This window comes from Misgurnus anguillicaudatus, chromosome 20 (assembly GCF_027580225.2).
Source record: "Misgurnus anguillicaudatus chromosome 20, ASM2758022v2, whole genome shotgun sequence".
In the NCBI taxonomy this organism is placed as follows: Eukaryota; Metazoa; Chordata; class Actinopteri; order Cypriniformes; family Cobitidae; genus Misgurnus; species Misgurnus anguillicaudatus.
In genome coordinates, this window is record NC_073356.2 from 27,960,652 (window position 1) to 27,972,869 (window position 12,218).

The 12,218-nt window shown below is 37.4% G+C and overlaps 1 protein-coding gene across 1 annotated transcript in view; it reads left to right on the top strand.

The window, feature by feature from the left end:
* The window catches only part of LOC129454959 (fibrocystin-L), a 125,364-nt gene that overhangs the window by 16,154 nt on the left and 96,992 nt on the right, over positions 1-12,218 (top strand). Inside the window, exons 13-29 of the mRNA XM_073858725.1 lie at positions 3,948-4,213; positions 4,394-4,485; positions 4,683-4,845; positions 4,973-5,108; positions 5,255-5,398; positions 7,141-7,295; positions 7,384-7,483; positions 7,595-7,800; positions 7,899-8,026; positions 8,157-8,320; positions 8,467-8,633; positions 9,307-9,442; positions 9,648-9,802; positions 10,990-11,112; positions 11,494-11,599; positions 11,698-11,805; positions 11,921-12,085. Of these exons, the coding sequence (XP_073714826.1) occupies positions 3,948-4,213; positions 4,394-4,485; positions 4,683-4,845; positions 4,973-5,108; positions 5,255-5,398; positions 7,141-7,295; positions 7,384-7,483; positions 7,595-7,800; positions 7,899-8,026; positions 8,157-8,320; positions 8,467-8,633; positions 9,307-9,442; positions 9,648-9,802; positions 10,990-11,112; positions 11,494-11,599; positions 11,698-11,805; positions 11,921-12,085 (2,514 nt within the window). The remainder of the gene's footprint in view (positions 1-3,947; positions 4,214-4,393; positions 4,486-4,682; positions 4,846-4,972; positions 5,109-5,254; positions 5,399-7,140; positions 7,296-7,383; positions 7,484-7,594; positions 7,801-7,898; positions 8,027-8,156; positions 8,321-8,466; positions 8,634-9,306; positions 9,443-9,647; positions 9,803-10,989; positions 11,113-11,493; positions 11,600-11,697; positions 11,806-11,920; positions 12,086-12,218) is intronic.

A 12,218-nucleotide genomic window follows, 5' to 3' on the forward strand; every position in this document is an offset into this window, starting at 1 on the left:
ATTGTTGAGCCAACATAGTTCAGTGACGGATGTGCGACAAAGTTGCTATGTTTTCGGGAAATAGTCATGACAAGCCAGCTGGCCTCTCCAACTATCCACGGTATGGTGGTTTAGCAGCGCGTTATGCCGTTGCTCTGGAAAAGCACCCCAGAGCAGGGTACGCACACGAGCCAGCGGAACAACATCAATGTGTCGACTGCAGCGCGGGGCAGGAATCAATATGGGCTCGGGTTGTGTTCCTTATGTAAAACGATCACGTTTCCCAGTATGGAATTAAATTAATGTAGCTGTTGGATAACAGGAGCTGCTTCCACTGCCAGTGTGCACGTGGCTTTGAAGTTATTTCTTGCGCAACCGGCAACATGATGTAAGTTACGAATTAATGTGTGCTGTATGTTATACCAGTTTGATTTATAATTATAAGAAAACAAGGGGGAAAAGGTAGGGGCGTCTGTGCATATGCTGCGGAGGTAGCCTCGTGCTCGAGCCCGTTAGTGGAGACACAGGCAGGGGAAAGGGTTAGAAATTAGATGGAAAGATTTGTGAAAGCAGGGCTATAACACCGCTGGCGGAAACATGCTTGAGCTGGATGGGAAACCTGTATCGCTGGGATGTGTTGCATCGTGCAGTGCATGGCAGGCTGCTTTGCGGCAATCTTCGGAGCGAAAAAATGGCTTGGCGGCAGAATCTTGATCACAACCTGGACAGGCTGAAGGCCTGCTGGTGCTGTCCGATGAAACCGCTCTTGCGAGGATGGAAAACCTTTTGGTGAGTAGAGATGTAGCTTTGTGATATTTCCTTGTTTAGTTTGTGGCTTTGCGGCGGGGTGTTGATTTGTTGATGGAAGAGTTGGTTGGAGAGAGATATGAAGATTGTGGAACTTCTTAGAGAAGAAGTTGGCGTTGGTTGATGTTTGTCTTAAGTTTAAGCAATGTTCAATTCCTGCTGAAACTATCAAGGAATGAGGGTGAGTTGGTTTCCAGTCTATATAGGTTTCTGTTGATGCCAATCAGGTGGATACCTGATTACTGATTGTCAACAGCTGGTCGTAGTTGAGGTGATTAGGTTGATTATTTGAACGTGTTCCTACCGAACTTTGTTAATAAAAACATCATTTAATTGACACACAAGTGATAGAATGGGAGAGTGGATAGTGCTCTCGACCCTCATGCCTAGATCTTAGGATCGAACCCGGGAAATGCATGCGCTACGTCATCATAATAAAATGCTTTTTGTTGTTGTTTTAACATCTGTTTGACAACTACATGAGCTTTTAGGCTCACAATTGTCAATAACTATAGGCTATTCGGGTCTATTTAATAAAAAAAATAGAATAGAGATATACCAAATAAATAATAAGAGATTCATAACATATATCAAGACATAATATGCCACATTGTTTACATATAAAGATCTTTATTTAAATATATAAATTGTTGATAATGTGTTGATAAACTCAACCAGCTTCTTTTTTACATATAATTTCTCCAGCCTTTGAAAACATTCTCACACAAGGGACACTTGTTGCTGACATGCATTTTTTGTAAGTAGCCTAACTGTTACATACCTATGAGGAAAAATTACTTCTTTTCAGTAATTTATAGTATTTGATCTTGCCAAAAACGCATCTATGAGGTATTGTCAGATTTGTTTCCTACCCTGTCAGTTTAAGATTCGAGGCAGATTCGACAGGTACGCCACCTTTCGAAATACTTGTAAAATGCACCGTTTGGTGTTTCGAATCACTTCATCACGTGACATGGGTGTTTCGAATCACATTTCGGAGCAGTGTTTCGAAACATTTACGCTTCGGGATCTCGACACAGTGTCGAAACGTCAGTTTCGCGGTAGCCATTCCTAGTTTTTTTTTACCCCTGTTTGTTAATAAATTCCTTTTTGTGTCACGTCTGCATTTGGGTTCGTCTCTTGTTAAATCCTCACATTAATAAACTCTTCAGAACATTAAACAGACTACGACTAAGATATCACACAATACTCGAGCAGAACAACAGGATATGTAACAAGACGAACGAGCACAGAACATCAAACACAAGGACAATAAATAGGGAGAACTAATGAGGGGCACAGCTGAAATCAGTGACAAGTAAGGGAGCGGGTAAAAAGTGACAAGACAAGGGAAACACGTGGCTGGGTAAAAACACTTAATGCCATGGGTTCCCACACTAAACATGGTACTGTCAGAATCCTGCCACAAAGACTATAATACAAGACATGATTCTGACAGGATCCTGACAAGGGGAGCTGGAAAATAAGTATATGTGACCCGCTCTGGCGAAATGAGTCGGAAGTCGCAACGTTCCATTTTAAGATATGAGCCGATAATGTGGAAAAACAATGAAATTATCAAAAAAAATATTTTTAGCTAATTTCAAAGAACAGACATTAAAAAATAATCTCCCAAAGTTTCGTAGTCCAAATAATTGAGTAAAGGTGTTTAAATGACTATTAAAGTTGAAACAGTTTTACTAAATTAGCTGGAAATTAACATTGCTTTTCTCAAATCCTCATCACCTCCGAGCATTTTCCGGGAATCCCCTGAAACGTCACTATCTCTCCAAATATGGTGTTGTTACACGTTGTTTTCAGAGCCAATCAGAAATCTTCATAAACGCTGATCATTTGTCAATGAGAAACCCCGGGGCACGCGATTGGTCCAGCCATCCTCCTGTCATACTCGCAGCACTCTCCTCTCCTATTTAACTCCTTTTTAAATTGTTTGCACTGTTATTGTCAACTAGCCTACACAAAGATATGATTGCATAGGCAAGCATTATTTGTTTTCTTTTCGCTCGTCTCTCTGCCTCTCTCAATTTCTCTCAGACGTGCACGCGCTCGTGCGCACACGCGAACGCGCACTCGCGCGCACACGCGAACGCGCACTCGCGCGGACACGCGAACGCGCACTCGCGCACACCCACACGCACACACACACACACACACACACACACACACACACACACACACACACACACACACACACACACACACACACACACACACACACACACACACACACACACATTCTGGTTTCCATGTTTTGTGGGGACATTCCATAGTGTTCTATTCCCTTCCCCTAACTCAAACCCCAACCATCACAGAAACCTTTCTGTTACTTCACATTTTCAACATCATTCTGTTTGATTTATAAGCTTGTTTCCTGGTTTACTGTAATAGCATTTATATTAAGGTCTTTGGTCAAATTAAACTGTAAAATAAATCGTTTATCCCTTTAAAAATGCAATGGATTATGAAAGATATCTAAAAAAAAAACGGGCAAAAAACTTTAAAGGCGTTTTTCTCAGGAATTCAGTTGGAAAAAGAAGACAGACAACCTTAACTCAAATGTCTATATCTTTAAAACCATTCAAGGTATGACTTTGACTAGGATATCATTTGAAAGCTTATGATCTCCTCTTTCCATTGAAATTTGGGTCAGTGTGACTCTTTTTGATGTATCAGGTCACATATTTAAAAAAAATGGAGTGTCCCTTTAAGGTCGCAAATTTGGCAATGGTGTGTTCAGCACCTCTCTGTAAGTTCTCGCTTCATCTCTGGGTGTATGTACAAGGTCAAGGTTGGGTTGGAGAAAGTTGTTCTTACAGCAACTAAAAAATCCATTTTAGTCTGGGAATAGGATAAACCTGTACGGGAATACGGCCTATTAACATACGTTCACTTTTGACAAATTTGTGTGTGTGTGTGTGTGTGTGTGTGTGTGTGTGTGTGTGTGTGTGTGTGTGTGTGTGTGTAGTACACATGATAGTATTATAAAATAAAATTGTATATATATATATATATATACATATATATATATATATATATATATATATATATATAATGTTTACATTTAAAAAGTTCCTATACAGTGTGTTTATATAAACATTGTAAATATGGGTTTTAAGTGATGGTTACACTGCTGTTTCCAGGCAGTAGAGGATTAAAAATGGAGATGTGGAATGACAGTATTCCCAGAAATCTAGAGGACGTTTTGGACTATAATGCCAGTATGTCAGATTATTCTGTGCAGTGGGTGGATTCTCTGTCATATGTGTGGCCTGCTGAAATGTATAACGTTGTGGCTCGACTGAGTGGTTTCTTTGTTCCGACGGAAACGGACAACTACTATTTTCTAATCAAAGGATACTCTATATGCCAGCTGTATTTCAGCAAGACGGGTCTTCCACAGGATAAGGTGTGTAAATTACAATAAAATCAATAAATAATTTCATAATTTCATTGATAACAGTAATCAATGTACAGTACACAGTTTTGTCCTTTATAAGCCATTGTTAATCGTAACATATTTGCATAGAATTGGAATAAAATGACATTTTAATTTAACTAAATTTTATATAATTTTACGCTTTTCCAGGTCAGGATTGCATATCAGCATGAATTTACATACTATTTCGAGGACTCTGAATCCCAAAAGTCAGAGGTCATGCATTTAGAGAAGGGAAAAATGTAAGTGGTTTTCAAGCATTCAGATCACTACTGTAAATCTGATGAAAATAAATAAATAAATAAAAAAGCTAAAAATATTTTATATACAAATACATGTTCTCAAGATGAGCTGTTGTTCTCTAAAGTACAAAATATAAAATGTAACAAACTCATCCAAAACTGTAAAATAAATCTTTGCTGCTTCCGATGTGCTGCAGATACTACATTGAAGTTCTAGTGCAGAAGAATTATTATGATCCAGCTTCAGTCGACGTAGGGTTTTTCAAAGAGATCAGTACTTTCACAGCCAGCCAGACTAAAGAAGCCATCAATGAGAAACAGCAAATAAATGCCAGCTATGATGTTTTACCTGAGAAACAGGTAAGAAAGCATACAGAAAAATTTTAGGTAAAATCTGAAGTCGTTGTACCTTGCACCTGCAAAAACTTTAAAGAATGACACAGATATGAACTACTGTACCCATATGTGTTTTTCTCTGTTTTTATAGGTGATTAGTTTTGAGGAATGGACACCAGTGAGCGCCGTCCAAGAGATGCAGACTTTGAGAATCAGCAGTGACTGCTTTTCTCTGAACATCTGTGAAAATACATATTATATTTTGGGATATGAAGATCATAAAACAGGTGCATATCACACCCCTTTACTTACTGCCATTGTGATTAAGTTTAATGTAAAGTTTTAATGTAAGTTTTGTTCTTTAAATATTTCTGTTTTGCATTGTTTTTTTTGTTTGTTGCATTGTTTACTGGTATTGTTTCGCATATTTCAGGGCCGATTCCAGTCAGTGCATCAGCGTTGGAGTTACAGAACGCTCTGAATGATTTGTGGACGATTAAACCAGACAATGTTACAGTTACAAAGCAAGAACTGAGCATGGAGACACTTTATAATGTTACATTCAACTCAAACAGAGGTGAAGTAAACAAGTATTACAATAAAAAGAGATAAAGCCCTATTCTAAACTGACATTTTCCGTCCAAACCTGCCAAGTCTGTTTTTTCTCACACAATCTCTGATTCCAGAGAAATTTACCTAATGTTTTTTTTTTCAAATTAGAATGCATTTAGGTTTATCACTATGAAACAGATCTATTTATGTTGAAAATTTGGATAATACAAACAGTTAAATACCATTTAGGAGCACAAATTGTATAACTGTTTTAATTATAAGGGGGTCTTTGGAATTATTTCTCTCCTTTAAGGGGCTCCCTGGTCCCAATAATTTGGAGAACCCCTGCCTTAACTCATTCTTTTGTGAGCATGTGCATTCGATCTGTACTACAGCAGTGGCGGTTCTACACCGAGGCCAAGGGTGGCCCGTGCCTCTGTAGACATGTCCCTGGCCACCCCTGTGGCCACCCCGTGCTGACCAAATAAAAAAGTATACATTTATTTAGATTTTACATGCGAGCGCCAAAAGCGGAACTAATGCGACGCAACGTTCTACACGGGCAAATTAGAGCGGCGCTTCCAATCACTGTAGCCGGCTGCGGGTGATGCTCGGCGAATCTGTTCCCAATCTCCCGATGTTGTGAATGTGTATGCAGGTTTGGGCACTGGTAAGGACTCTAGCTGACTTGACATTGGGACACAGTTCACTTTTTCTCCTGTGACGTGGCTGCTTAAGCGCAGTGATCATTCACAGCTGTTACTCATCAACAACCGGCAAAACCAACAACATCTCGCGAACTTTTTAAAGTTTACACATTGTAAAAAGCGCTGTAATTATGCTCTTACATATACGTGCATACAATTGGAGGAATTTAATTAAATGTTACATATAAAAATGTTTACAATTTAAAATAAATATTATTTTAAATACTGATTAGATTGTGGTCCCTAACTGTCTAGCAATGTGTGTTTATATGTAAACTAAAACAGACGTTTGTCTTTATAAATGTTTGCATTTCATAAAGTTTATTGAGTAGGCTCGCATGATTATCGGTTGGGGGGCTTTAAAAAAAGAGCCAAGCTCCCCTTTTGCACCTGCACTCACTCTTGTATTAAATACATATTTATATGATTGTAAAGTAAAATAAAGTTTACAGGGCAGTTTCCCGGAAAGGGATTAGACTAGTCCTAGACTAAAATAAATGTAAGAGCTGTCCAAACTGAAAACAACTTGCAATGCCATATCTTAAAATACACCAGTGTCCTTTGTTTTGCTTCAAAATGCACACAAGTAATGTATTTAGTAAGGCATGTTTGTTAAAACTAGTTATATTTCCTAATTAAACTATAAGGCCTAGTCCTGTCTTAAACTAATTCCTGTAACCACCCCTATTATCTTTAAATATAATTTCTTGCCATTTTTTGTGTGCCCCTCTGGTAAAACACTGGCCCCTCCTTGGCCCCCCTAGTGAAATTTGTCTAGAACCGCCACTGCTACAGTGACAATAAAAATTCATTAACATTTCCTTAGATTTTGGATTCAACACTAAATTTAGAAGAAATATGAACAAACTGTCTTACATTTAGGCATTTAGCAAATGCTTTTGTCCAAAGTGACTTACAAGGATTAGGAAACAATAACAATAAAAGCGATCAATGTCATAGGGAGGCAATAGTACAAAAGGTGCTTATAACAAGATACAAGTTTTCACTATTTAAGTTTTCTCAACTGTTTTCTAAAATTTAACAACTGTCTTGATCTCAGGTGACTTTAGGGATCTTCAATATTGGACCATGGGATTCGATGTATACATCACAGTTAATGAAGAAGTTAAAGGGAAGGCCAGTCTGGAGAGTTTTACACTGATGTGGGGTGGAGTCCCATCACCTTCTATGCCTTATGATGCATCCGAGACTGAGGTGTTTGTTTGTTTTGTATTTATATTTGTGACAACAATTATAATTTTTTTACACATTTCCTTTGACACATTTGTTTTATTTTGTGAAGGTGCTGGATGCAATAAATGTGATGCTCTCCGCAAAATGTCCATCTGAGATTCCTTCTACTGAGGATGATAATGTGGTGTTTTTCAGTGATTATGAGTATGGTAGAGCAGTAAGTATTGATAATACGATCACACAAATGTAAATAAAGCTGCACACACAATGCTTGAAATTACTAAAACTTGTGTCAGTCAAAACTTGAAGTTATGTCAAAGCAATCATTTACTTTGCCCAAAGCATCAATGGAATGTACTGCTTTCTCTCTTTCAAACAGTTATCAGGAACCCTGGTCAGCGATACTGAAGCTTTCTGTGGCCGTTGGTCTGTACAGAACCCAAGTACTCTATACGACTACAAATACTATACAGATTCTGGAACATCCTACAACCCAATACCATTACAGACATACAATACTGTAAGCATTACCAAACATCTCAAGAATCTTTTCTTCAGCTTGGAAATGAAGTTTCATAAGTTCCTTCTTCAATGAAATGTGTGAAAATTGTGCTTTTATTTCAGCTCTGCTTGGCCTACAAAGGCCATCTGAAGAATGAACTTGAAGTGTCAATCACCTACTATGACATCAATTATGTTTATAACCAGGTTGAGAATATACCAATCTCTGTGCAGTTTGAATCAACGGATGAGTATGTTTAATTCTCTAATCTTACATTATTCAGTTGGTGAATTTTTAATCTGATATTAATATGCACTAAATTCATAATCAAAGTCATTTTTGTTGTGAGCTTGAAGTAACATTGCTGTGGTCAATCTCAGGTGGAAATACAAGTGTGTGGATCTCCTGGATTCCGTTCAGCAAATAATCACAGGCTCTGACCACAGACTCATGTCTCTGAGTTTGAATGGAGAGAGCGGTAACTCTGTTTACTACATAGATACTGTTCACATTGGACGAGCAGCTACCGCTTTGGACCCTTATGGTAGCCTACTTTTGGTTTTGTTTTTTATTCTGAAAAAGATTACTGTAATCATGAATATGTCTCGGATTATAATTCTGCTTTTATACACAAAAAGATGTGTTTCTGTAACATTGACTGTTTTAATTTCTCCACGTCTTTGTGCTCAGTTATATTGCAGAAAAGAAGCCCACCTGCTCTTGGCAGCACAGGACCTTTCTTTTCCAACATTGATGTGCAAAAGCAAGTAAGCGATTCAGGAGTCAGCTATGAGATCACAGCATCACCATATTACTGTGGCTTTGGCATCCCATTGTTGGAAATCGGCTTTCTGCAGGTGAGTTAAAGAAATAGTTTCTATACATAATATAGTTCCAATTCTTTCTATAAAAATTAACAAACCACTCAATTAAAACTCATGTCTTGTTACAAATGTCATTTTAAGATCCTGGGCACTTCTGTTGTAACAATTTTTGACACCCAAGTCTTGTTATAATAGCTGTGTTTAATGTTATTGATGCTTTTGGCAAAATTTCCTACTGTTTGCGATGGTTGCAACAACATTCCTAACAACCAATCAGATTTAAAGGTTAGGTTTAATGATAATGTTAAAGGGATACTCCAGCCAAATATCAAAATAACAGGGATCAGGGAACAACTTCTGACTTTGAATCCCAAAATAGTGCATTCATTCTTTACAGAAGTAGTCCACTCGGCTCCAAGGGGTTAAGGTCTTCTGTGGGTAATCGATGCGATTTTGTAAAATAAAAATCATATTTCAAACTTTATTAACTATAATAACCAGCTTTTGGTAACGACGCCATCTTGGACTCACACGATGATGGACATATGTATCTCGGATTGCTTGATGGTGAGTAATCATGGGTAATTTTGATATTTGGCTGGAGCTTTAATGTTTTTAACAGGATTATTGTTTTAAGGACCAAAATACAGTAAGAGAAAGCACAGCATTCTCAATCTTAAATAAATCTTAAATTTCTGTCATTTAGAAAATGCCAAACAGGACAAATGATTTATTGATTCAACGACAGAACAAGGCCATAGTGACCATTACCCGGCTTCACAAAGCCAACCCGCCACTTAATGGAACCTTTGATGTTTCATTCTTTGGTCGACGTGTAAAAGGTAAACATGCTGGTACAGGGTTATTACGGTATCCAAATAATTTAGCTTACTGAAATTCCTTTACTTGACAACAGAATTTTACCATTTGATTTCCACCTGAAAATAAATACAATAAAGATGAACTGGAGTTTCCTCTTTAGATAATACACACCCTTCAGTGGTTTAACTGGTTTTTCATATTTCATGTGTGATCTGTGTACCTCAGGTCTGCCAGTAAACATCAGTGCTGCAGACCTTCAGTTCGCTCTACAGGGGATTCCAGAGCTCGGTCAGCTGAACGTGCAGAAATCTGGTGATTGTACGGGATACACATGGGACATCCGATGGCTCACTGTCCCTGGCAATCAGCCACTGTTAGAGGCAAGCAGAATGACAACCATCAGATCATTTGAATTTAAAAAAATATCACAAATGATTTTTATAGATTTAATATCTAATTTGTTCTCTAAAAGAGGATTAAACGCAGGCTGTTGGTTAAGGTGCCTGCTTCTCCGATTCCTAAGATGTCTTTCCACTGTACACAACATTCAGACACGACTTCCGGAGTTCGGCCCCTAGTGGCAGCTGTAATATGAAGTTTCAGTTTAATCATAAAACCGTGCCAACTAAAATTTATGGTGCCAACATGGAAAGCACAAGAGGCTTCATTCTAATATTCAATGATTCATTGAATTTAATCAATTGTTTTAAGGTAAGTGGTTGCAATCAATTTATTTAAGCTACATTTAAACAAAAAATATTAGTAACGTAAAATAAAATATAAAACTTTTGTTTAAATGTAGCTTAAATAAATTGATTGCAACCACTTACCTTAAAACAATTGATTAAATTCAATGAATCATTTTTTTCAGTGTACAATTAAATAAATGAACAATAAAGAGCTATGCATATATGACAAAGACACCAATATTTTTTTGGAGAGAACATACAGAGACAAGATTAAAATTAACAACATAAACAGTGTATTACTTATTAGTAAACCATCGTTTTTTTAGGGATTCAAATGTTACTAATAAAGTTAAACAAAAATTTTGGATTAATACCTTTTACATCACACAGTGTTTTGTTTGGAATACACTGAAATACTTTACTTCTGGCTAATTTTTTACCGCATACTGCTCAAAACGGATCCAAAAATTACACGTCATCAGCAGATGGTTGGCACCATTTGTGACTGTCCATAGGAAACGAATGACTTCCAGTTTTTTCGGCTGTCGTTTGTCGTGTATAGTGGAAAAGCGAAGTACAACTGTACGCAGTTTTTGCAAATACCAGTTTGCAATACATAAGTAATACATTACAAAACTTTATTATATGTAAAATGTAATACTAAAATATGCAAGGGATAATGTACAGCTAGCTAATTCTTGTCATGAAATAAATTCTGAAAGAATGATCATAACCCCAACACAAAGCCGCTCAAGGCTGCCACATAAGTATACAGTATAGACACTAAATATTAATTTAATATACAGTATTTTAATAGGTACTTTGTAAACACCTTTGGAACACCTTTATAATACAGTAATTTATAATATGTTTGCCAGATTGATTACTCTGGTGTGATCGGCGTAAACCCCTCCGTGACGTCTCACAAAGTTGAGCAAGGAGGACTTCTCAAAGAAAGAATTACGGGAGATTTTCTGCGCACACCAACAGATAAACCACAGGTGCAAAAACTCTGCTTTTGTCTGGAGGATTATAGTTCAAGCATAGCATGAAAGGTCTTTTTGTGTTACAGACAGGTGTGCCATAAAAGGATGCTAAGAAAGGCCACTTAAATAGGATGCAATCTAGTAGGCTATGTGTTGTGTCCGTATTGGTTGACATTGATCAGCGAGCATCAGCTAATGTGAGCTTGACTAACATGGCAAAATCAAAGGAGTCTATAGATGTAGCGTGCTATGTTTTAAAGTCATAATACACTGGAGCTTTCCATGAAAAAATAACCTTAGTTTTTATTTTGACATCAAAGCAAAACCCATTTGAGAACAACTATTTTAGGACATCTACATACATATGTGGGTATTTATGTGCATGTCATTTATAAGGTGGAGGTTTTCATTAACGGCATCCCATCGTGGTGTTCTGGTGACTGTGGTTTCACCTGGAGTGAATCTAAGACACCAACAGTGACAGGAATTTCTCCAACAAAAGGTGCTGTAAATAATGAAAGTGCATGTACCGCACAAGCTGTCATCTCCAACTGTTTTGATTTTCATTGGTTCATGTGACTGGTATGACTTGTATTTCAGGTTCCAGTGGTTTGTCGACTCTTCTTTACATAACTGGATCTGGATTTGACAATAGCAACGTCACTGTAAAGACTGGTGATGTGGAATGCTCTGTTCAAGAGGTCACCAGTAAGTGAAATAAGGTCCCATTACATCTAAATGAGAATTAGTAATTTATGGAGACTGTGTCATTTCAAGCACCATTTAAAAAGAAATATAACCAAGTATAATATGTTTGTTACAGACACATATGTGACCTGCAGGGTTGGTCCAGCAAGTGCTGGTATACAACCAGTGTCTCTGAGTTTCTCTGGACTTGGCAATGCCCAATACCACCATGGCAATGGTTTTACCTTTACAAACCTGTTAGGAGTAACATCCATATACCCCACTACAGGAAGTGTAGCAGGTACTGTACATGAATAAACACATGCCTATAGTTTAAAACCTTTGCTAAAATATGTAACATGACTAATTGCAGCAGTTGCTAATATTAAGAGGTATAAATATGCCATGCAATCTTTTATGAAGTGAATTTGTCA